The 26,615-nt window shown below is 38.3% G+C and overlaps 1 protein-coding gene across 2 annotated transcripts in view; it reads left to right on the top strand.

The window, feature by feature from the left end:
• The window catches only part of SPAG6 (sperm associated antigen 6), a 34,441-nt gene extending 14,100 nt beyond the window's left edge, over window positions 1-20,341 (top strand). The window contains exons 4-11 of one of the 2 annotated variants that reach the window (XM_061997216.1): window positions 477-660; window positions 7,150-7,355; window positions 8,246-8,419; window positions 10,832-10,984; window positions 13,697-13,888; window positions 15,078-15,194; window positions 17,884-18,029; window positions 20,148-20,341. In XM_061997216.1, the coding sequence (XP_061853200.1) occupies window positions 477-660; window positions 7,150-7,355; window positions 8,246-8,419; window positions 10,832-10,984; window positions 13,697-13,888; window positions 15,078-15,194; window positions 17,884-18,029; window positions 20,148-20,214 (1,239 nt within the window). In that variant the 3' untranslated portion in view covers window positions 20,215-20,341. The remainder of the gene's footprint in view (window positions 1-476; window positions 661-7,149; window positions 7,356-8,245; window positions 8,420-10,831; window positions 10,985-13,696; window positions 13,889-15,077; window positions 15,195-17,883; window positions 18,030-20,147) is intronic. The other variant, XM_061997217.1, reaches the window with a different exon arrangement.
• Window positions 20,342-26,615: the final 6,274 nt, after the last annotated feature.

The raw sequence follows: 26,615 nt of genomic DNA, 5'->3' as shown, positions 1-26,615 counted from the left end.
CTGTTTGTAAATGTAAACCATGTTTTCTCAGACATGTGGTGAAGGTATATACATCAGGCCTTGTGAAACCTTGTAAGCGAGCGTCACAGATGGGTAGAATTATTTTTGGAGCTTGCCCTGCATAACCTGTGTGATCTGGTTAAATATGTTAAGAGCTATTGTTTTTGCAGCTCTTATCGTTCACTACTCACTTAAATAAACAGACTTATCTAGACTATTATCTTTTCCCCATATCCTCTTAGCCCTCTCATTTTTTCTGTTTGTTTATGCACTTACTGCAAATTTTAGATCATTAGGTCTCAAAGAAGGACTGTAGGTTCATTATTTGTGTGATGTCTGGTGGTACTGATTTGTATCTGTATGAGATATTTTTGCTACTAAAAACATCTAATTTATGCCTATTTGTACTGTATTATGACTTGAACTTCTTAACGTTAGTAAAAGCTTTTTAAAAATTGTTTTTCTGATTTGTACAGCGTTTCTACAAGAAAGCAGCTGCATTTGTGTTAAGAGCAGTTGGTAAACATTCTCCAGAGCTAGCTCAGGCAGTAGTTCAGTGTGGAGCACTGGAAATGCTTGTGACTTGCTTGGAGGATTTTGACCCTGGAGTAAAAGAAGCAGCATCTTGGGCACTTGAGTACATTGCCCGCCACAATGCAGGTAACAGGTTTCACATGTGTTATCTTTCAGCTTAATGATATGTGAGTTATCATAAACAGTATTGTAATGTTCATAAATAAAATAAGATGCCTTTTCTTCTCTACTGGAATAAAAATCTACTCTTAACTATACCAATCTGACAGTGCTGTACCTTTTGTGGGAAACTGTCATATCTGACATTAACAGTACTCAGTTATGAGAGGTGCTGTAAGAGGAAAGGCATTGAACCTGTGGCCAGAAAGTGACACTCTTGCTTTATTCCTTCATGAAGAAATTTCAGAATTTGTATTTATTGTTTAACTGTTACTTTGGAACTAAGTTGCTTTTGCTTTGTTCTTATTTTATAAGAATAAATAAGGACAAACCTAGGCAGAACCAAGTTTGTTGCAGCTTACAGCAGTGCCTACAGGATAAATGTGTCAAGTTCATTGCACTGACTGTATTATCATTAGCCAGCAGACTACACTCTTCTCTGAGAGTCAGGAATAGATCCTAGGAATCTGATATGGAGCAGTTCTTTGCAGGCACTTGTATAACTCTCTGGTAGTGTCATGTTCTTATTTAAAAGCTGATCCACGTGGTTCATAATTCTTTTACCAGCTATTTATACAGTTCAAGTAAAAGTTTAGAGCCGTGAATCAGAGAATCGAAGGAAGAAACTGCTGGCTGGAAAGAGTGGGAGAAATTACTTGTGTTCATATTGTTAAATTTATTCTAGGATCATAACGTTAACCCATGCATTTCTGTTTGGTTTTGTCTCTAAAATTACTGCATTTAGAAATTATTTTCTTCTTTTTTTTTGTTTTAATTGATATGGAGTGTTGGACTGCAGAAGACATGAGGGATTTCCCCTTCCTACTTAGAGAGGGGGTTAACTCCACAGGACATACTCCAAAGCTGTCAGCACCTTCCTAACAGACTGCATTTTCTGGGGAACAAATTCATTCTTGGGGCACCTCTGTGGTAAAGTTCTTCTATCTTTTGGTTACTGGGTCTGAATCCCACCCTTGGTGGAAAATAATAGTTGCTTCCATCTGCAAGATATTTATTTAAGTGTCATTTGAAAGCGTGTGTTTGTACAAGTGTGTGTAGTGTAAGTGTGTGTCTATGTTACTCTCAATATAAACATTTCTGTAGTTTTGTTGTATCAGTAAATCAATATTGACTCAGGTCAGTCGTCCTTCATGCTATTCACTGCATGAATGTTGGTGATCTTTAGGGTGATCCAGTTCACTCTTTGGTGGCATTGTCTGCGAAGATGGAGGTGATGTGGGGGTATTGAAAACAACAAACTCCTTGTGCAAATTTTTATTCCACGGTTATGAATTATTTATTAAGTGACAGTGAATGGGTTCATGTCTCATGCCAATTTATGCCAGCAATCAGAACAGCATTTTCAGAAATTAGGTTGAAATTCTGTGTGATACCAAGCTGCAGGCATCAGGACGTAGATGAATCACAAGATATAATCATTTAAAAAAACCCCAACCTCCAAACAAAGCAAAAGAAAAAAAAAATGTTCTTCCTTTGCCCAGCTACAGCTAATTTGGGGGATTTATCTTCCTCTCTAACACAGTCACAGGAAATCTCTAAAATGATGACTGAAAGTAGAGGAGTTATACTGAAGAAAGATCACTCAGTGCATGCTGTTTCTTACACTCCTACAAGCATGCCTTTACAACAGGATATTGTTGGAGATGGGATGCAAAGATAGATGGACCTGTTCTTGTCAACATCTGGTGTTTACTGTTCAAGAAACTCTGGATTAGACTCACATGCTTGTGTTAACAAAATGTGGCAGTTATGATTTTCTGTCACTGTGGACACATATTGCAGCTTAAACTCTAAAGATAGAGTTGAGTGTGAAATGGTTTTCCCCACGCATCAAAGGTTTTTCAGTTTCAAACATTGTTTCAGTTCCAAATTGGGACAAGCTTAAGACAAGATTTTTTTTCCTCTTCTGAAAAGATGGGGGAGTAGAGGGTAGGGAGGCTTATTTGCTCCAGCAAGAAAATTTCATTAATTAGGGCATATGTCTGAGATGTATGTGGGAGACAGATTAAAGTCCTGATCTCTCTAGGCAGGATGTGAACCTTTGTCTCCCTGAATGCAAGTGAAGGTTCTCAGCATTTGGCAGTAAATGTTTGCAATGGGAGAGTCCCTGCTTTTAATCATAAATTCCATCCCACAAGAAGACTTCCATCATTTTGAGACATCAAGAGAACTTTGTTTGTTTGTTTGTTTCTTGTGATGAAAGCATTCTCTGGTTAGCAAGTTCCCTACTGTCTTCATACAACCATCTCTTAAAATGCAGTTGTTCTGTGAACAGATGTCACTAGAAGACCTTTGAGATTTTAGGTCAAGACAGATAGCTCCCGAGATTTCAAGACACTAGAAACCTTTCCAGGTCATATTCTAAATTTTGAGAACAGCTCTAGCAGTTTTGCTCTGTTTTGAAGGTCCCTTTAAGCTGAATTTCAGATGCTGATCTTACTCCAAAGTATACAGATCAGTGTGCTCTAATTTTGCTGTTCTTTATTTCTCCTACTTGTGTTTGAAAAGTGTTTCAAATGCCAGCAAAATACCACTGGGTCCATGAAAAGTATTTTGTAAATTTTAACTTACACCATATACAGTAACTTTTAAAATGCAGCTTTCTTATGTTTGATATATGCAAATAACTTACCTTTCCATTTGCTTTGCCTACATAAAAGGTGTGATTTATTAATGGTCTCTTACCTGCTTCAGCATACTGTAAATTGGTAGGCAAACAGAAAGAAACAACACTATTTGTACTCAAGCACATTGCTGAGAGCGGAGGCATTTTCTGTCATACAGTGGTACTCTTAGGATCATAGGATGCTCAGCTTGGAAGGGACCTCAGGAGGTTTCTAGTCCAGCTTCCTGCTCAAAGCAGGGTCAGCTACAAGGTTAGACCAGATTGCTCAGTTCTTCAGTGACCTGAGTCTTGCAGTAACTTTGTCTTATTCTAGGACCTAAGCATGCCCTGTAATTAATGACCTCCATCCTTCTCCCGATGAAAGGTTTTCCCGCTGGTTCTAATGGAATCTTTAGCACTGTGTTTGTAGTGGTCTGCATAAACCTGTAAGTGCAGCCTTTGGACTACTTGTAGAGGTTAGGGTTTTCCTATGTGGCCTTTCTATGATCACATAGTTCTTGGAAAAATACTGTACTGGTAGTTGTCTGGTCAAAACCTGTTATTTACTGTGAATACACCTGCCACCACAGCAGAGAGTGTTTGAGAGCTCTGTTCTGAACTGAAACGTGGATTTGCTTCCAAGCAGGGAATGTTTTGCTCCTGCTTCACGATGTGAATATGGCATTTGTTCAGAGCTGGTTTTCCTTCTCTGTGGACTTACTGAACATCAGCATTCTCACCTTCATCTTTTCTCCTTATCCATGCTATTTTTGCCAACATGTTAATGTTAGTATGGATATTTTTTTTTAAACACATTAAACTGGTTTAGATCAATCTTGTAAGATTTCCTATTGATTTCAGTGGCTATGTAGTCAGGATCTTATTGACTCCTCTTCATTCCTTTTCTACTCTTTCTGATCACAAAATCTTGACTAGGCCTCAATTTACTCAGAATTAGTTTCTTAGTCCCTGATGAGTACTTTTGTATTAACAAAATCAATACAAGTCTAGTACAACTATTGGTTAAACTGGTGGCATCTTAAGCTCCAAAATCTTTACCAGTCTTTTTCTACCTCCGTGTTAGTCTGTCTTCATGGCTGCAGTATCTCCATTTGCTAAAATCTTCCTCATATTGTTCTGTATTGTTCTGTAATTTGTGGTGCCTTCTGAGTCTTAGTTCTCTTGTCTCTGAGCATATATGGAGTAACATTTCACAGTTTCACTCATGCAGGGAAAAGTCCTACTTTATCATCTTGTGGTTGGACAAGTTCCTTGAGGTGTGCCCCAAACTGAAGTTCCAAGCCCAGGGTTTTCATAACTTTCTGTGGAATTAAATGAGTCCATAAATTAGTTTTTAGCTGCCTTCTTCTTCCTCTTCAGCTACTGGTCTTGTCTTATCTGTAATTTGTTGCAGCTCTTTTAATGTCTTTATTGAATATCTGTTTGTTTGTTTGTTTTTTGAATCTTCTTGATAGCTGCATTTTCTTCTTTAACTCTTCCTCAGCTTTCTTTTTTTTCTTTTTTTTTGCCTCTGTGTTTTGTAATGGAATGGCAAAGTTTCATGGATCCTTTGGTGTATAATCTGAATTAAGTTAATTCAGCCTCTTTTTGAGAAGAAAGATTTACAGTTATCATAGAATCATTAATACTTAGGATTGTAGTTTTGGGCTGAGTTTGCAGGGGAATGTAGGTGAATGTGATGGGAATATCTATATTTTCTTTTATCCCTGCCTCAGCTTCCATGTTTTTCTGACAGTCTGTTTACTGCTCTCTGTCTTTTGACACATGGTCAAGCCCTCCATGGGGTACGTTATTAACCATGAACCTTATAAACACCACTGGAAGAACAACCGTTTAATTAACCATGACCAACAGTAACCGTCAGTATTTAAAGGATATCAGACTTCTAACAGCAAGAGCTGATCTAAATTGAATCAGATCTAGTTTACTCTTTTAAAATACCTTTTATGGTTATTTTTGCATGCTTAGGCATAGCAGTTACCTTGAAGAATTGCATCTTTCTCTCCCTACTTGTACTCCATGATTTCAGCTCATAAGACATCAAAGAAACCCATTCTTCTATTGGGATCCTGTCTCTCTTGACATGATTTTCCTGATCTTAGCATTTCCTGGAAGATTGTAGGCAATAGAATTGGTCGCTCTGAAGTTGCTTATGAGGCAGTTTGATGGATTCATCTGGACTGTTGGTCAGTAGTTCATGATGTATTCCACTTGGTCAGTGTACAGCAGCAAAATACCATTTGAAGAAATGAAGTATGTTTGGGTTTATTTTTTCCAGGAAAAGCTGGATGTAGCTTATTCCAATTATATTGATTAGCTAGTTTTCAGGTTCATTTTCAGATGCATTTCATTTCAGGTTTGTAAAACCGAAGATAGAGCATTTGGGTTTTGTTGAAATCTTATGATTTGTGGGTATTTGGACATTTTCAGTCAACCAGTTATTTGCAAAATGAAACTTCAAGGATTAATGTTTTATTAGTTTAAAATTTACTCCATTATTTGCTATAATTTCATGAGGTTATATTTATACTTTCTTTAATACTGTATCATAAAATAACATACAGTGTAAATATCTGACTTATCACATGTATTGGGAGTGTGTGACCATAACTCACTAATTGAAAACAAATCTGGTCAGGAGCATTATTTGGATATTAGCAATGTAATGATGATATGACTTACAGATTTCATGAAAAACTGTATTAGTCTATGTATATTTAATGAAGTATGCTATATTTGTCTTAGTATGAAAATCTCTTTATGGATGGACTATAAATCAAAAGCTAAGTTAGAGTCTTGAAATACAACAGCCATATGTTGCCATGGTATTGTAAGTCAAGATAAATGTTAAAGATAATAATGGATATGCATAATAAGGTGTAACAAAACTGAACTAAGAACCTAATAGATTATTGAATCTGCCATGATTTTTACCACTTTTTCAACACTATTTTAAAATATTACAGATTGGTTGTAGTACAAATTTTGCTTCAGATATCCAATAATTCTTCTTTTAGGACTGTGATTAATGCTGCATACTCGGAGAGAGCTAATGAATTTCTAATAGTGTAATTTTTGTCTGTGTCAGCTAATCATATGCTCAGATTTATTTTTTTTTCAAGGTGCAGTTAGTTAAGGATATTGTGCTAATCTCAGACACACCATTTCCCACTGATGATATTTCTCTTTTGTCTAATTCTGCATGATAACATTTTTGTGCCATTAAAATATAAATTCTGTCTTTTCCTATGTATGGTAGCAAAGCAGAGTTTTGATCAGCAAGTTCTATTTTCCCAATCTTTTATGTAAGAGAAATCTTTTATGTATAGTTTTTTTTGTATTTCTGGTTTTGGCATTTGATCTATGCTAATATCTGCTTATCATTTAAAGAGGGTAAAATGCACTCTAATTAGGTGGTTGGTAAAATTTTGGTACTTTGGCTTTCTGTGTTGTTGTTAGCCATGCATAAAATGCTTTCCTATTGATCAGTGTAGAATAGCCAGGGTTTAAACAGCTGACATCTGCTTACTTTAAAAAAAGAAAAAGAAAACAGAATAACAAACCATTTCAGCCTAATCTACCTCAAATGTGTGCATGTAAATGGGGGTCCATCTATTGACCTGCATTCTTTTCAGTTGTGGATTGGTCCACACGGTTTATGAAACCAGGAGGGCTGATTTGAAATGCAGATGTCGAGACAGTGAACTACACCCTCCCCTTTTTCCTTTGCTGTATCTGTCAGGGTGAAAAATGGCTTGCACAAGGGTCAGTCACCCATACTCACTTAATTACTTTCCTTGGACCTACAGAACTGTCACAAGCTGTGGTGGATGCAGGCGCTGTTCCTCTTCTAGTGCTCTGTATCCAGGAGCCAGAAATTGCTTTGAAAAGGATTGCTGCCTCAACTCTCAGTGATATTTCAAAGCATTCTCCAGAGTTAGCACAGACAGTAGTGGATGCAGGAGCTATTGCTCACTTAGCTCAGATGATCCTGAACCCTGATGCTAAACTGAAGGTACATTTAACAATTATTTTTAGAAATCTCTGTTATACCAGTCATGGCTTGATATTGAATCAAAGACGGTGATGTGCATATTTATCTAGGAAACTCTTGTTTCGGGCATTAGAAAAATGTAACTACATAGTTAGTGACAAAATGTTCTGAGCATATGGACAGATTTAGCTACTGGATAAAAACTACTGCTCTATGAGAAACAGCTGAACTAATCTTTAAAGTGAATAGTATGGGTTTTTTTGTGAGTTCTTTTTTAGTTATATGGTATATGGAGAATGCAACAGATAATTTAACAGAAAAAAATTGTGCAATTCAGTTACAAAAAAGGTTTTGCATACTTAAGATATAAACCAGTTAATATTAAATGTATTATTGTATTTTAGAATGTGTGATATGATGTGAATAGCTGTTGTTGAAGGTTTAATCACTAGAGTTTAATTGACAAAACAAATTTTCTTAATGAATTGTTGCTTAGTATAATTTTTCTGTCTTAATCAAACAGAAACAGAAGACAACATAAAAATACCACTTCAAACGAATTTTCTTAAATATAGGGTCCAAAAGATGAAACTTGTGCAAGTAAAGATACTTTCTGTAGATTTCACTACATTTTAGATTACAGTTTTAAATGGTATATATCTGTTTTCTTTTTTAATATACAACAAGCTCGAATGGGATAAAACAAGGGAGAAACTTTTATTCAGGAACCAGTGAATGTTCTTTGCCATTATACTCGTGCATGAATTGACTCAGTGAATTGTAAAATAGCTGTGATTGTTTTCCCTATCCTACTTTGTTTTCCTCGATGCAATAGATTTTTGTGTGCAGGAGGAGTGTGTGTTGTGGGATGTTTGTATACTATTGATTTGATAACAATTTTTATTTCCTAGCGTCAGGTGCTTTCAGCTCTAAGCCAAATAGCAAAGCATTCGGTGGATCTTGCAGAGCTGGTGGTTGAAGCAGAGATTTTCCCAGCTATGCTGACATGCCTAAAGGACTCAGATGAATATGTCAAGAAAAATGGCGCAACTTTAATTAGAGAGATAGCAAAGCACACGCCTGAGGTAAAGCCTTGAGAATGCAAATGCAAGGTCATATTGTTAGATTTTTGCACTTTAAATAAAATACAGGATTATTCTGTCATTTGCTTTTGGAAAGGGAGGGCAAATAGCCGCTCGGCACCTTCATTGGGAAAATATGGAAATGCTTGCTGATGTGAGGAGATGTGTATTGAATATGAATTTGGTTAGGAAACTGGGAATCATATAACGTATACCTAGCTACTTCGTTCCATAAGATATCTGCACAGAGTGGGAGTTTTAGGCTGGCAATAATATCAGTCCTAGATATTAAAAATATCATGAGAAAAGCCTTACAGAAGTCGTGATGCCAGCTAATAAATGACAAGATCGTCCTGTAAGAATAATAGATGCTGTGTGTCTTTTATAAACACAGCATCTGGGTGCTGGGATCTCATTTTTATTATCATTTTTCCAATGATAATGAGGTCAAAAATTCTCTTATTTGTCATTAAACTGATGGTAGTTTCTTTTATTAGCTGAATTTGTAACTTGAGTCTTGGTATTTGCAAAGTTTTTGCCAATAATTGATACAGGAAGATGGGGATGTTTGGCTAAGTCAATACAAAGTAAATAGGAAAACCAAATAATTGTTAACTATGTTAGTCTGTCAGATCATAGAGTTATTTAAAAGCCTCTAAATTTGACTCTGGAATAAAATACAAGCAATATGTTTGTGGAACACACTGAGTGTGGTCATTTCAAAATCATGATGCTAGCTTAACAATTGAGAATCTTTGAAACATGACTATTGTGCTGTTTCTTCAGCCTGCTAGGCTCTAAGCTGCTGGTGATTAAAGGTTGTAGTTGTGTCATGTTTCCTGCTTTCTCTCTGCACCTCATGAGCAGTGAAACTTCACTTTCTTAAAAAAGGGGAAAAAAATTATCATTATCAAAGGGGGGAGCACCAGAGTTGGAAACCAGAGCCCAAACTCACAAGACCACAGGTAAAGTCAGAACTGTTGTCACAGGATCCTCCGTGCATAGGGAACTGGCAATTCTAGCAGCTCTCCAAAGGAAGCTGTAGGACTTATCTTGGTGACTTCCAGTGGGAAGGCACTAACCACATTCAGCTTCAGAGGGAAAGTGATCTCTGTCCATCTCTGAGCAACATTTTTCAAGTAACACATGTTGCAGCAGAGATAGACTGCCAGATGATACTTGTAGAGGAGCTGGCTTCATCAGTCACGTGAGTGTTGTGGCTTTTGGACCTCATCTCGTCTCCATATACAGTAAAATTCATGTGAAGTTAGGATCTGGGACACTTAACAGCAAGGCTCGAGGGTCACAGCACTGGAAAGTGTGTCTGTGCAGGAGCTCTCTGCATCCAAATGCCTGTGACTGTGCCCAGATGTAGGACTCAGTTGTTGCTGGCTGTAGTTGACAGTTGTGTGAACGGTTTGTTCTAAATAAATTGAAATTGCATCTAGTTGTTTTGTGAATAAATCAATCCCCTCTTAAAGACTTTAAAGCAAAGGTAGATTTCATATGTATAGGAGTCGACTGGACTTGAAACTCACATTGCCCCAGTTTTTTTCATTTAATTTTGACTTTTAACAACATGATTCTTTTGCTTTGGAATCTTTGGAAGAAAAATAGGATCTATCTAACAAGACAGAAGCAAATAGTCACAAGATGAAATGATTGTAATTTCTGTGCTTTGTTGATTTCATACATACTTTATTACTGTCCCTCAAGGGATGTGACAAACCACACCTTTTGGAGAGAAACATATTGCATAGCTTAATTCTCATTTATAAACAAGGCTATATAGTTTGGCATTGCAGAGCGAACTGCATTGCCCATCCAGTGTGTTCCCTGGACACCTTCCTCAGAGTACTTTAACATAGCAGAATGGTGTAGTCCAAGTGGGTTTTGCACATCTGTGACAGTTGCCTTTGGCTTCACGCCTCAATAGAGGGATCCACAAAGGCTTTTATGCCGCAGAAATTATCTAGAATGCAGGTGAGAGGAGTGAGCCTGTCCCTCTCTCCCTGCACACAACATACAAATGTTGGCTTGGGAATGAGTGGGCACTAATATGGAAGGGTATCTGGCTCAGTAGCTACATCTCCAAAGGCATCTGTGCATTAGGCTGTCATTTGCACATTTATTTTGTGTCCACTAAGGGAGCTGAGAATATGTAATTCTCTGCAGTACAGCATCAAGAATTCAGAGTCTTGCATGCCCTGAAGTCAATCAGAAACAAGAGTAGCCAAATAGCATAATTCCTGAGAACTTTATACTGTACTTAGTACCCAACAGTCTGTATGATACATCATTCTCATTCCAGCTTTATTTTGTAAATCAGGAGCAACACATTTAGAAACTTCTCTAATGTTGTACTTGTGCTACTGATACTTCACAATATCTAATCTCTTTTGTTTATCTTTTCAGCTTTCACAGCTTATAGTAAATGCAGGTGGAGTTGCTGCTGTGATTGATTGTATTGGCAGCTGCAGAGGGACTGTCAGACTGCCTGGCATCATGATGCTTGGTTATGTAGCAGCTCATTCGGAGAACCTGTCAATGGCAGTGATTGTCTCCAAGGTTAGTAATCTCTTTGTTGTCTTCCTATAATTCTTCAGTGGTATTCCAAAAAAGAGATACAAATTAACATAGGCAGAGAATGTACTTTGTGACACAATTATATAATTGCTGTCGACAAATGCACTTTCTCTTAATATTGCCACTTGTGACGGCTGAAATGATGTGGTAACCTGGTCAAAGTGTGTCTTTATGAAGTTGAACCTTTTATAAAATGCCCTGTATTTGTTTGTGAGCATGCATTTGTATTATAGTACATGGTTTTTCGTATGGTGCTGCGATTGCATGTGTACAGAAAATAAGCTGTTGAGTATCTATGGTCTGTTTCCTCTTAAAATGAATATTTATCGCTACATGAAACTCCTTTTTGAAACAAGAGCGTTTAATGATGTGCATGTCACTAGCATGGCTCTGCTGGTACTACTAAGAGTAGTCTTGCAACAGGCATCTTGAAAAGACTTCAGCTTCTAACGTAGTGTGGTTGGATTCAGTTGTGCAAGTGGCTTTTCAAATGAGATAAGCCATACATTTTCAGGTTGAAATAAATTCTGCTGCACAATGATAGAGAAGGCAGAGAATTTGCAGTATTTGCAATAGGTGAAATTAGTGCCTGACATAATATTCATGTGACTAATGCTAACTAGTGGCAAGAGGAAAGAAGTCAATTCACTGAGCGTTGTTGGCCTATCTTCACACTGTGTCAGTAATTTACAATACACTGTATGAGTGGAAACAATAAAAATGGAGGAGTAGAAATATCTTCTAGTAGGAATGCAAATTGAGAAATTGAAATTACTACAACATAACATTGATAAGTATGCAGGGAAGATAGGAGTAGTCATAAATGCTCTTCTGTGTTTGAAAACTAAAGAAATAGACATTTTTTCCTTGCCCTCTCTCTTGAAACCCTTGTTCTCTGAATGTGTCCCTGTCTCTCCACTTTCAGGGCTACCTCAAAGCAAATATGTTCTTGCTGTTGAATGCTTGACTTTAAGTGGAACATCTTTCATATGAGGAAAGGCTGCGGGAACTGGGGCTGTTTAGTCTGGAGAAGAGGAGATTGAGGGGAGATCTTATTAACATTTATAAATATCTAAAGGGTGGATGTCAGGAGGGAACACAAAAAGTTCCACTTAAATATAAGAAAAAACTATTTCACTATTGAGGTGAGGGAGCCCTGGCACAGGCTGCCCAGAGGGGTTGTGGAAGCTCCGTCCTTGGAGGTCTTCAAGACCCACCTGGACATGTTCCTATGCAACCTGATCTAGGTGACCCTGCTTCTGAAGGGGAATCGGACTAGATGATCTCTAAAGGTCCCTTCCAACCCCTACCATTCTATGATAAGTGGGATGACTCCAGAATTAAGTTAATGAGGAAGCACCTAAGAGAGGAATTTTTGAAGAGTGATAATGATTGCTGCCATAATGGGAGTACAGTGAGAGATTTTGTAGGAATCCGTGCAGACACTTCAGAAATTGAATATTTTAATGAATGATCAAGAAAAAAAAACCAAATAAACCCAAAATGCATTAAAAAAGAAATTGCTTCAAAGAAAACTAAGCTTGTGGAGTGCTACACAGTGCTGAGGACAGGGCTTGGTAAACTGGCGTCATTTGAAAGAAGTGCACTGTGACATAACCACAATGCAGTTACACATCTAGGATGTCATGATATGGAGTGATAGCTCCATTCTGCAGTTCTGTATCCTGGAAAGGATGAATTTTGAAAAACGGTTTTTGGAGTCATACTTTACAACCACTTAATTATGGTGGTCTGCTGCAGTGCAGTGCTAACCCCCCAAAAAACCCCCCACCATAATTAATTCCTTTGTGATATTAAAGAATGTGAAGTAAGGCATTATTGGGGAAAAAAAAGTTAATGTATCCATAGTACTAGTGCATATAGTTCTGTTGTCTCTATTTGAAACAGATCTTGAAAACATCTGAAGAGTATGCAGAAAAGAGTGAAAAATAAGACATGGCATGGAGAAAAAGGTTTTTTCTATTTAGTGGTTTAGTATCCTTTCTTTCTCCAAAGTAGCATGAAGTGATTCCTACTGAAGCATCCTGGTATGAAATACCAGCTACTAAGTAGCTCCATGGTCCTATGGAGAAGTGATAAAGATAGACCCTGAACCAGAAGAGCTTTAGTAACAGATGAATGAGTGTGAAGTATTCTCCATCTCTTGATATCTTCAATTCAGAAGTTGAAACCTTTCTGGAACAGACTGAATGATTCAAACATGAACTACTGGACTTAAGAAGAAGTTGATGAGTTGAAATCTAGTGCTTTGGATAAAAAAACCCCCAAAGACTCAATAATTGAGCCCTTCTGGTCTCAAACTGCTTTCATAGATTCATAAACACTCAAAATATTTTCAGTCTGGCAAAACTGAAACCTTTACTCTTAGTAGAGCCTGATTTGTGTCATGTATTCCTTTTATCTCTTAAATTTATGTGTTAGCTCAAACTGTCTTTTGACTTGGAATATTACATTTGTTTCACTCTTTGTTTAACTAGATTTATTAAGATTTATTAAAAATTCTTGCTTGTCATGATGTTGCATAAATATGACACCAGTAGCATGCATTCTCTTACAGCTTATTTTGGAGGAAGAGTGTAAACAGAGAAACATTTTGTAACAATCTGTGTAATTTTCAAGTCATTTTTCCCTGGTATAGATTTGTAAAGGTTGTGCTTTTGATTAATGCTACAGGGAATACCACCATTGTGTGCCTGCTTGATAGAAGAACAGGAAGATCATATCAAGGCAGCAGCTGCTTGGGCCTTGGGACAGGTCGGAAGACACACTCCTGCTCATGCACGTGCTGTCGCGGTAGCAAATGTGCTGCCCACACTGCTTTCTCTGTATATGGACACACACAGTTCAGAAGATCTTCAGCTGAAAGCAAGTATACTTGTAGTGTCTGCAGTATGAGAGAGATATTTATTGTAATCAACAGGTATAACTGCTTAAAAACTACTAAGCGGTATGTGCTTTTATTAATGTTCATTGAGTCACAGATGTCGTGGGTGTAGGCTGCCTAAAGACTGTGTGTCATTTATTAAGACTGGCTGGTTCTAATGGGTGTGCATATGCTGCATACTAAATCACATGATGCAGGCACAGCAGTCTAGTTCCTCGTTTTCTTCCCAATTTAGATCAGTTGTATACACACATAAATACTGTAATTCATTGTGAGTGACTAATTTCTAGTTACCTACTCTTTTTTTTTAAGTATAAGCTCATGTATAAAATATTATTGTCCTTGTAGTATACTTGCTTACATTATTATTATAATAAAACTGTAACAAATACTCAAAGCCTTGCTCTTGAAAACATTCAGGGGTCTTCCTTGTTTGGGAATTAATAGAGTTGCAGTTTTGTGAAGTGTGTTTTTGAGCAACAGTAGGTGAACCAACTGAGGAATGTCATATGAGAGGGCATGGGTTCCTATGTTCTACTATGGTTCTGTACATTTCATTGAAGTGTGACATTCCATATCTGTAAAAGAACTTTTGCATAGTCATTTTCAATGGCAACTGAAATGTCAAGTCCAAATTATCTGTAACTATAACCCTACCCAAGGATGTAATTACTGCTTGTAGCAGTCAACATTGAGTCTGTTTTCAGAAACTAAGCACTGATGTACAAGGATATCACTCTCTTTCCCTCTCTGCCTGGACAGTAGTGCACTTTGCTGTCCCAAACCAGCAGACTGTCCTAGTAAGCCACTTCTAAAATACATTCTTTTAAAATGTGTTTTGATTTAGCTTTCTTATATTACAGTACTTCAATTTACTTAAATGATCTACTCCTGCTTCCATTTTAGTCAGAGGAAAGTTGCCATTACTTTGACCGTAGGTAACATAATAAGAATACAATGCACTGTAGGTTTTGAGGTTTAAGCATTCGAAGTAGAAAATTGATTCTTCATTAAGTGACCTGATAGATATCATAGTTTTTATTGAGACGATACTCCTTGACAATTCCGATCCATTTGCTTTTTTGATCAGACTTCAGTGATATATAACATGAATTCTTTTTTGTTTTCATTGATGTCTTACTAGAGAAATTTTGTTTTGCATTTCAATAGACTAAAAAAGCCTTGAAGAGCATCCTTCAGAAATGCACATATCTTCCAGCACTTGAACCGTTGCTGCATGATGCTCCTACCAATATTATGAAACACATTATTGGGCAGTTTAGTAAGGTAAGAAAAGGCTCTTCTAGGTGAGTAATACATTGATTGTTTTCCATTTAGCAAGGAAGCTATCTTTCCAAAGGTGAAGTCTCTCTAAAGATCTCAGTTGTTTTCTCAGGATCCTCAAGCAGCCCCTGCAGAAACGGTTTGGAACATCCCATTCTTTTGTGCGATCAAGCTGGATACTGTTTCATCTGAAATCTGCTATAATTCATGCTAAGACTGAGAAAACAGTTGCTTATAATCAAGTTGTTTTTTGTCTTCTTTGGCTCTTGAGATTAAGTGGAATATTAACTCACGTGCAAATATTTTTGCTGAGCCAACGTATCACATAAATCCCAGTCACATCTGTTTTGGATAAAGTACAAGCTGTCTGTACATGAGTGACTTAAGTCAGGTATTTTACAATAATCTGGAGTATAAAGGCTTCACCACTTTTACCATCATTAATTTTCTGTCTCAATGAACTAAGTGTAAAAATCCCAAATTGTTTCTCATCCCTCTCAAAATTTTAAGCTGTTTGTTGTTAGTTACACTCTTGATCTGAGCACAGGATGTAAAAGGCCACATGATTTAGTAAAAATTTTTCAAATTTCTTAAACAATTGCTAACTAATGAGGAGATTTCCAGTGTGTGCAAGGTTCACCAGCTGTTGGGAATGCTGTGCAACTACACACTGTCTCTTTCGTGCAACATTCTGCAGTGCAATCTGTTAGCTGGAGTTACCAGCATCTCTTGATGAGATGTTCTTTCTAGAAATGACCAAGTAAAAGACCCTCAATACTCAGTTCTGGAAGATTCCTGATTACATTGCCACACTTAAGTTTGTCCTATCTTCTTGCTAAGTCTGTACGAAGATTAGAGACTTGCACAGAATCCAGTGCCTTTTGCTTCTGTGTGCTGACTGGAGCTATTAATGAGCTGAGTGTGTAGTAATTGGCTACCCAGTTTATAGATTTGAATGTTATTTGCCGTTGAAGTGCTTTTCATATCAGATGATGTTTTGATTTGATTTGATTTTTCTTCTCCTACATTGTATCAAACAAATTGTGCTTCTCTAGCATTTCCTCTTCTGAAGTATACATTTAAAATTAAGTTCTCTGCAGTAAAACCATTTTTCTCTCCTGTACCTTAGCTTGGGAATTTCCTATTCTTAGAGCTGCGGTGTGTAAGTTCTGTGGGCTTATTTATAGCACAGTAAAAGCCTTATTTCCGAGCTGTGCTTTAGAGAGGGATGCTATCCGTTCTTGGTGATGGACTGTGTGATTATAGCATTACCATTTTCAGAGTCTCTGCAGTTCTGTGCTGTCTCAGTTAGACTGAGGGAAAGAACTGTGTCTCAGAGGTGCTGTCTGTCTTTAGGACCTCTTCTGAGAGAATTTTCTGCTGTCTTATTCAGCCTGGGGGTCACAGTGTGGAGGAGGAAGGCAGGAAAAGGGCCCTATCCTGTCTCTTGGCTGATTTATCCTCAGCAGTTATGGGAGACAGTTGGAAATGGCCTTCTCTACAATTTCACAGCAAAATGATCACAGTTGTTCTTGACACTTCTATGGAGCATATACTAGAGAGAAGTCTCTGTGCCCCTCTTTTTTCTTCACCTGTCTGTTGATTTTGTACAGCCTAGAAGGACAGTGATGTGAAGCCTATTTGCCTATACGCATGGCAGAAATCTCATCCTTCTTTTCCTTCATGCTTTTAGGCAATCCCTTCCTCCTTATAGCCTCATTTTACAGAGACATAGTCAAATTTATGGCTTGATTTGCCTGACCTGTGTGAAGCCTTACAAAATGCTTTCGCTCGCATAGTATCAAACTCTGAGAGTTGGTTTTAAACCTGTCTGCTTTAGTGGTAGAGGCAGCTGACGTCTTCAATTCTCTGCCTCCTCCCTCCCCCTCCTGTTTTTTTTAATATTATTGCAGCCCTGTGGGCCTATGGACTACATGCTGTCATTCTCCTTCTCCTGGCCCAGCCCCCACCTCCCTCCTCTGGACAGAGCTGCATATTGGCATCACTCAGGGAGCCCAGAATGTATTGTCTGATCATTTCTGCTTCTCGTCCCCTTTGGCTGCAGAAACTTCACATTTTTGCTTTGTGTGTGTGTTTTGTAAAAGGCTTCCATGGCTACACAGTGTGTTGTAGGATTTTAATATCTAGGAGTTTAATAGTAGCATGTAATGCTTCAAGGCTGCATTGTTCACTTGCAACAATTCTCAGTATTGTTTTCATTCACTAATCTATACTAGATCATTATAATGATATAAAATTCCGCTCTACAGTTAAACTGTGGGAATTGACATAAAAGACCTGAATAACTTGGTTTAAGTGGAACAGATGCTGTTGTTATTTCATGTTAGTGCTCTAGTTTTATTATCTACTTAATCTCCACAGTCTTATTGTCTCCATAGGAGTAACTCAAGAAATATTATTTATGTAAAGATAAATATTCAATTCATTATTTGTATACATATTATATAGTAAAGTATGTGTTAAATTATGTTACAACCATAAAGGGCTGGGTTAGGATTTTTTTCTGTACAACTGGATGTTAAAATACAGTAGTCATTACAGATGTTTTATCTCTGATGTTCCATTTTATCTGTCCTCTGAATTAAAAACAGATAAGCAATGTTTGAGCCTAGTAGCATAGAGATGCCTTTAAAAGATTTGTTTAGTTTTAAATGTCCTTTTCTATGTGTAGGTGTTACCACATGACAGTAAAGCACGTCGTCTGTTTGTAACAACTGGTGGACTTAAAAAGGTTCAAGAAATAAAAGCAGAACCTGGGTCACTTCTTCAGGAATATATCAACACTATTAACAATTGCTATCCAGAGGAAATAGTAAGGTAGGGAAAATGACATGAATTTTGCTTTTAATAAAACGGTATAACACTTGGTTAACCACCCCAGTGGTAACACAACCACCAGACACATACTTTTGAAGAGTTTCTCTTTTCTGATTGTTTTTAGAATAACATTTCCTTGTCTGTAAACAAAGCCCAAATATTCAGCCTCATTGCAGGAAACTGGGAAGTCAAGTCAGTCCTGTGCTACCCACCCAGACTCAGAGTCTTCAGCATAACCTCTCTCATAATAATGAATGTCTATGGGACGTTTAGTTTGTCTTGCTAACTTATTTATGGATTACTCAGACTCCAAAATACAGGTATTGGTGAATCTTTGGTTGCATCCTTGAGCCCGTCTGAACTGGTGTATTCAGAGGCTCCTTTGAAACTTTCTCTGATGTACAGAGGGTCCAGAAGCTCTCCTGCACAGTTGCTCTGCCCACAGCTGCCCTTCCTCCCCCAGCCTCATCATGAGGCTTAAGTGTTACATAAAAGGACCATACACCAGCTGTCTGCACCAAGTTGAACTTTGCCCTTAATGAATACAGAAACACTATTAAATAGCTTACAGTCAAAATGTCACCATCCTAAATTGTAATAATGAGAGAAATGCCCTCCTGGATTCTAGATATCCATTTACCAGTCCTTCACTCCATCAACACATCAAAAGGATGTTGTACTCGTGCACTCCCTCTACAGGCTCTGAGAATCTGCATCATCAATTTTAATTATAGCAACAGAGTTCTTCAGCTAATAGTAGCTATGAGCTAAGTCAGGCAAAACGAAGCCCCGTTTGTCTCCACAAGGAAGAGCCAGTGACTGTCAAATGGATAAAGCAAAACAATAAACTTTATTCTGCAGCTAATACTTCAGAGGGGAAGAGGACATTTGCTTATGCTTTTCTGGATACAATTAATGTTTGTGACAGCCATCTTTTTTCCCCTCTGTAAATGAAACAAGATTACTTATGTGGGCTGTGATGTCATAAAGAAAAGGGCCCCTTCGAGCATCTCCTGCTCGCTTCTTTGTGCTACTGCCTGATGTTGGTTGTGCTGCCCGAGGCACAGCTGCTATAATAGACTCCAGCTCTGGGTTTGTCCTGGAGATCTGTTATTTTAGACTGCAGACTGAATAGAATAATGCATTGAAAAGTTAGCTTTACAATCAGAGAACTAATATAAGTTTTAAAAAGAGTTACATTATGCAGAAATCATCCAGAAAATGAAAATCAACAAGGTAAATGGATCTTCCTTCAGTGTGAAAACATTGTGGATTTCTACTTGAATACAATTTAGGCATGCATTAGGGGAAGTGCGTTCCTCTCTCTCTGTAGTTAAAGCTTCCAGGGCTCAGAGATTGCAATTTACATGCCTGCAGAGCCAGAAATGTACTAAGATGGATGTTTTTATACATCTTTTATAATAGCACAGTAATAAATTTCAGATACTCCTAACCTGGAAAACAAGAACTAAATGCGGCTTTGGTGGTGCTTGCAGATTGGAAGCATGTAGTTGGTCCATTGTGGAAAACCAACTGAATGACAGCAGGACAATAATGGCACCATAGAGTCCTACTCTAATGAAAACCTATTGGATAATCTCTGGCCTTGAGTTGGCAATAGAGACAGAAGGTCATTGTGATAAATTTTTTTGTTCCAGAATCAATGTCTCACATTGATGTAGACTTCACATTAGCTTTGGGGTGTGTGCTTATGTTTGATGAACAGCAGTAGACTATTGTCATCTGGCAGCCTGTGGTTCTGTGTAAACTCATGCTTTTTTATTAAAGGCCATAATTTCAAAAGAAGTTAACATCTACATTTCTCAGTAAAGACAATCCTTGTGGCTGCTGAACCTGTCCTAAAAACTAGCCACTTACCTACATGCCCTAATAGAAGCTAAACATATTGTTGAAAGCCTGACTTCCAAGTATAAATGACCACAGAAGTTCAAAAGCAGGCTCCTAAAACATGGTAGGGGAATAACTGTACAATTCTTTGACCAGTGTTGGATGCTAAGATTTTTTTTTTCCTGAACAATAAAATATGAATAGTGTTTAATTACTTAGCACAGAAGATGTCCTGCAATCTAATGCACAACCAAAATGTTTCTCTTTCAGATATTATTCCCCTGGATATTCTGAAGTACTTCTGGAAAGGGTGGAAAGTTACCAGCCAGCTTTATAAACTTCAGTTTTTTATTAGAGCTGTATTTCACATTTACACCTTTATGACTGTAATACAAATACAGCTGTTGAAACTCTTGATTCTGAAATCTCCTTCTACTGTCTGAACTCCTGAAAAAAGCAATTCCAGCAAGCTGTATTTTGTTCATTATAAGCCTGTTTGTTGCTAAGTTTTTGTTACTTTTTGTTTTTCTTTAACATTACTACCAATATTGCAGCATCTATTAATGGAATTTCATGCAGGGGTGATGATTTATCACAGAAGCTTTTTTAGAATCAGTCATTTCCTTTTCCTTCCACAAGAAGGGTTTGTTATTATCTCATTCAAATTTTAGCCTTCTCAGTACTGTAACCATTTTCCCCTTTCGCCTTTGCATATTGTTTAGAGCTTCCCAAGCTTGATGAGGGGGAAAAAGCTGGCCCCTGTGCTTTTTCTAATTACGGAATGTATTCTCCACCAAGAACTCCTACTGCTACCTTTCAGAAAGTAAAATTAGGCGATTTTGCATTTCCAAACCTGTTAGTAGCTGCTAAATAAAGAAATAATTTGATTTGATGATGATAAAAGGGCAGAATTCTGCATGATGTGATTGTGTGGTGGTCCTGGCCTGGTAGATAATACATCTTCTGCAAAAGTCCTCCTAGTTAAGGCAGGATTCACTGTGGAAGGAAGGAGCAATATGCTTTGTTGTATACATTGTTTCTCTGGATAGGATGGAGTGAACTTAGAACTTCCATGAGCACAAAGGGAAGGAGCTTGGAAGGTTTGTCTCCATTTGTGTCAGCGGCAAATTAGTGCCTTTCAGAAGACAGGAGAATTGCTTGGTTACAGGAACAGTTAGCAAACTTCTGAGCACATTCAGGGGAAACCTAAGGATGCTCAAGTCCCACTGGTTTGAGCGATAAGACTAAGGCCGTTCGGTACTTTTCTGTAAGAGTTGAAATTGCTGCAAAATTGAGTTGAAACACACTTGGAACTTAGTATTGAAGTGACAGACCACAGTTGAATTTGAGTTTACTGAAGGTATGAGCTCTTGCCTGTCTGTAGAACATCCTAGAAATACTTTTGCCTTCTTAAGCATGGTGAAAAGATTTTTGCATTCCACTTACTCCTCTGGTGTACTGTAGCAGCAGGGAGCAGCATAAAACCCCTTAGTATTCCCTAATATGTACTTGTGATTTACCATTTTTTGTTCTTATAACCATTTTTCTTTTCCTCATATGCAGCAGTTTTGTTGGGTGTGCTTGTTTTTGGTTCCCAAAGGGTAATAAACAGTGTTTCTGGAACGGGATGTTGAAATACCGGCAGCCACAAGGCAAGACAATATTTGAAAACCCCCGCAGGAGAGAAGCTTGTCTGCTTTCTTAAACACATTAACTGAATGAGTTTATAAAACAGGGATAGTCTCTTCTATTGCTCATAAAACAGGAGCAAAGACTTACTGCAGTTGGAAATAATTTAGAGTGGCTTTTCTCTGCCAAAATCCAAGTAACTTATTTTCTTTTATTCTTGTCAGCATATTTTTCAACAGTTCACAAAAATGTTGATGAGCTCTCTTGTGTTAATGCTACAGAGGGCTGTGCTCCTGTGGCAAGGTGCTCTGTGCTCTCAGACTCTGCTCTTCAGAAGGAGCAGAGGACACATGGTACCTTGCTGTATGGAGCCTAACTGGGCTGGAAACAGTTGATGTCATGAATGCTGGTATAGAAACCACACCAGCTGCGTTCTTTCCTTAGCCCACATCAGAGTGAAAAAGTCTTGGAAATGACTGGCTTCTGCCAACTGCCTTTTTGTTTTGGTGTTTATGTTCTGACATTATTAGTGCTAGGACACTAGTGGGAAAACATTAGGCCTATTAAAAAGATTGTTGCAATACCCTTGTTTTTTCTCAGATGCTTCATGGATATTTATAAATAAAATCTTGTACAATTTCTAGATGATAAAAAACAAGTAATTAGTGGAAGGGCTTCCAAGACAGCCTTGAAGGATCTGAAGCCTTTGTTTTGCTCAGAAGTGGTGGAGGGCTGAATGCAGTTGCAGTGGAGCTGGGAGGCAGGGTAGGCACAGAGCTGTGTGCCCATGGCTGCATCCCGTGCCTGGGAGCACACCCACACCACACAATGCTAATGTATATGTTTTGTGCGGAGAGAGCAAAGCGGCTTCAGTCCCCTGACAAATGTGCTCCTGCTGTGTCACACTGTGCTACACTGTAAGGATTCCACAGGGTTAAATTTCAATGCCTAAACAATTTGTTCACAGTCTTTTCACAGTCTTTTTCTGATTCCCGACAAAGGAAATGATTGCACAAGGCAAACCTTCAAAGCGATCTGATTGTGCAGAGCACAATCTACATCAGACCTAGCATAAATGCATCTTTACAGCAACTAGACCGTTCTGTACTGGACAGTGGCTCTTTGGCCTCTTGTTGCATGACTCTGCTGGATGGTGCCACATCCCTTGAGGCTGTGGCAATGCAAAGTCCTCTCTCATGTACCTTGAGACCCTCTTTTGCTGGCAGGCAGCTTCTCTGTGTTGTACGTACTCTGTGGCTGGAGGCTTCCCTGGAGGTACATGTCTGCACAAGGCACATCTAGCCCTATATAGCAGAATTATTGCTATTTCAGACTCACATTGCTGGAGCAAGAGTTGCTTTTTCCTCTAGTGTTTCACAAGCTCTGATATACAGTGTTTCTATTCCATCTTTCATTTGGCTTAAGTCATCATCTACAAATATATTAATGCTTCTAATTGCTTCTCTGGCAGGCTTCAAGTGTGTAGCATTTGTCTCAATTTCATAGAATAAACTGTAGCTTTGCATTTTAATTCATTGTGTAAATGCTGTTTTCATGCAAGTTTGTGACTGTGATTCTTGAAAAGATGAGCAGGCAAATGAGCTTAAGCCTCACACCACCTTTGGATATTTGTCTCTGCTTACCACTCAACAGTGCCTACTTCTGAGCTGAGGACATAAAAGCATTTCAACTAGAGAGTCACTCTCACAGAGGTGGCTTTTTAAGGAACACAAAGAAAATTAAGCTAGTGCTTTGGCAGAAATAAGTGTAAGCGGAGACAGCCCTTAAATCGTTTTCCCAGTTGCTTTGACTGCAGCTTTGGGACTTTTCAGCCCAAGTCTTCAAAGATCTTCTCTGAGGCCTGACCCACGATTTTCATCTACATTACTACAGCTATTATTACATCTACAGATGTAAACCAGAGTCTTGAAAGAACATGTGGATGTGTAAAACTTTACCATATTTCATTCAGTGGATGGATTAACTGGCCTACAAAAGCTCCATTCTTTATCTGAATGACTGGAAACCAAGAGGATCTGAAAAGGGGAAATTCAAGGAGTTCGACTCTTGTGCATGTAATATGTTCTGCATTTCCAGAGGGATTTACCAAGGGATTGCTTTGTCTCATCTGAAGTGATCAATCTGCTGGAGATCTGCATCTTAACAAACAAATGAACAAAATGTTCAAGAAGCTGAATGGAACTGGTGAAGGAAGAAATGGATCTCATTTTGTCAAGTAAAGCATAGTTACTGTCATTACAAAGTGGAGGGTGTGGGTAGATTCTCAGTGTTCTCGATTTGGTCTAAGGAGTGGTAAATTAGCTTGGCCAAAAGGAAGTTTTTAGGCATGGAGAGTGCCATGGGATAGCTTTCAGCCTCTGGTGTAAATGAAAGTCTTCTGATTTCTGGGCATGTAGGGGTGGCTGGCTATTGTCCCTTCAGGTGAGCAATTTGTGAAAGCATGCTAGTCTCAGTATCTTCCTTAATGGCTGCTTGCTGCCTAGTACCTTGGTTAAGGAGTCTTACATTGCACCACATGACCAGGTTAGAAAGGAAATAGAGAATAGCCCTAGATTGCAAAGCCAGTGGTTCCACTTCTTGCACTGACATAGGATTGCTTTTGTGGATAATTATTACAAATCTTTGTGTATCATTGTCTCCAGTGTCGGGCATCTGTTATACTCCTTTGTTAACTTGCAGAAGTTCTGGGAAAAATAAATTTGTATGAGGTCAGTGCAGCAGAACTTAAGTTCTTCGGCCCTAGTACTGCATTCAGAAAGGAATATTGTTCAGGATCTACAAAAATTTACCAACAAAATCTTTTGAGATGTTGGATTTTAGTTGAACTAAGAGCCAGTGGATTTTTGGAGTTTCCTCGTCTGACAATTTGAAGGGATCTTGGAGAAAGTGGAAATTACAATGTTTCTCATGACTACACTAAAACTATTGATGTCATTTTTGTATAATACTAAACTGTTAATATTGATGCTACTCTGCTGTGTTCTGCAGGCAGCTCTATAATTTAGCTAGTGAAAATACTAATTATCTTATTACTGCTGTACTCTATTTCTTGATACTGCACAAAAGATTGAATTAGAAGATACATGTAAGCAATACTGAAGCATACTTTGATGATGAAAATGCAGTTTAAACCAGGAAATGGCATCGTGCTGCTTCAAGAGAAGTTATTCTTTCTTAAGTTAAACACATTTGGTAGTTGTTTGTGTTGCCTCCTACCCAGAGGCCTGACTGCCAGGCTCCCTGAGTGCTCAGCTGAGTGCTGGGGGCTGTGATCCAATCTCTGTAGCAGAACCTGGTTGTGTTCCCTGTCATGCATCAGCAAACTATGGAGAGAAACAATGTGAGGGTACTACTGTCATCATCTTAACAGATTTCCACAGAGATTTTGAAGGCTCACTTTTTATTCCTGAAAATATACTTGTTGATACTAGTTTCTACCTCCAAATGAAGTTGGAGAGTAGGTGCCCACATGAGCTGGTCTGTATTTTCTTCCTTTTATAACAAAAATTAAGTTTTGAGAGAGGGGAAATGTGTTTATGCCTTTTATTTAAAGAGAGTGTTTTTGATTGTTTTGTGTCCAAAGCAGCAACAAAAGTCTTGGTAATCTTGTGACCAGGTCTGTGCCCTTTGCTCTCAAGAAAGTTTTGTTTTCACCAGTACAGGCTAGTGCTATGTTTTATCCCTGTTGTCCTGTGTATACTTAGGTCTGATGGCCTCTGATGTTCTCCTTTCAATATTGGATCAGTGTTAAAGTCATTATCAAAGGTTGGATTGCTACCAAGATTCAGCCTCTGTTGCCTTCCAGTGCTATAAATTGTACTACAATCTATTGTTAATAATATGCAACATAAAGGTCTGATGGAATCGTGTTAATGAGAACACTGAAGCTTCATTGACTTGCAATATCATTAGAGTTCTCAGACAGGTTTATAGCTGTGTGCAAAGCATATTTCTGCTGGTTTAGACACAGTATTTATTTGGTCACACCCAACCAAATGTTTCTTTACTAAATTAAAATAAATGCTGGTTAGTTCAATGAACTACAAAGATATATAACATAATTTCAGGTTCTTAAGTCACAGAAAAGCCCCAACAACGGACATCAGTAGAGGATCAAAAATGATGGATATACTAGAATGAATATGAACAAAGAGGGAAGGGAGTTTACCCAGTTGGGCAAAGTTAATTTTTTATGACTCAGGCAATGTATAAAAATTTGGGAAGAGCAGCTCCTGTTTGTAGTCTGCTCTGATCTTCTTGTAACCCCTCCCACTTACATACACATTCACAGTCAACCAAAATGTACTCATAATGACTTCTGTCTTTGCTTACTGATGCCAGTTTTATGGTACTAATTTCCATTAAGGTCAGCAGCACCCACCTGATTTCCATTACACTGAGGTTCAGGCACTGGATCTGCAGCACCTGTACTCCTTTGTGCTCTGAACAGATTTGCTTCTTTCTGGAAACAAAGCAGAAGCCATAAATGACTGTCTTTTTTTTTGATTCCCCAGGGGTACTTCAAATGAGGTAATGGCAAGAAAATATTTCTGAGGGGTTTTTTTGGGGAAGAGCTCATGCTTTATGTTGGGAAGCTGAGTCCCTAGCTGTGCTGGGAGTGAGATAGAGCAGGAGATTAGAAGAGTCATCAGCACACTGCTATTACCTGCTTTGGGAAATTAACATCTAAGGAAGCTTTCTGTTCTCTGTCTTATGAGTAATACCTCCTTACTGGAGCCATCTCTGAGTTTGGTTGTGGAGCTTGTCTTGGCCTCCTGCTTTGGGGCCAGGTGGCTGCATCAATTGATGACACAGTGAAAGTGCTGCTTGTGTGTCAGGGTTCCTACAGATGTGTTTGGAAAGGGGGATGACTCCAGCCATTTTACAAGCACTTTAACAACATGAAACATTCTTGCTTTCGGTCACTCTAAAGCAAATCCTACACCAACTTGTCTCTGAAGACTGCAGGGCCTTGAGGCACACCAGAGACCAGGCAATTTGTCAGTGGGAAGCTGGGCAGGGTTCAGGGAGAGCACACCTTGTGCCTGTGTTGCTTGTATGCCATCCCACTGGAGAGATGGAGCTGAA

Source organism: Colius striatus, chromosome 5 (genome assembly GCF_028858725.1).
Source record: "Colius striatus isolate bColStr4 chromosome 5, bColStr4.1.hap1, whole genome shotgun sequence".
In the NCBI taxonomy this organism is placed as follows: Eukaryota; Metazoa; Chordata; class Aves; order Coliiformes; family Coliidae; genus Colius; species Colius striatus.
The sequence above is the reverse complement of the archived record's forward strand: the minus strand, read 5'-3'. Positions and strand labels throughout refer to the sequence as shown.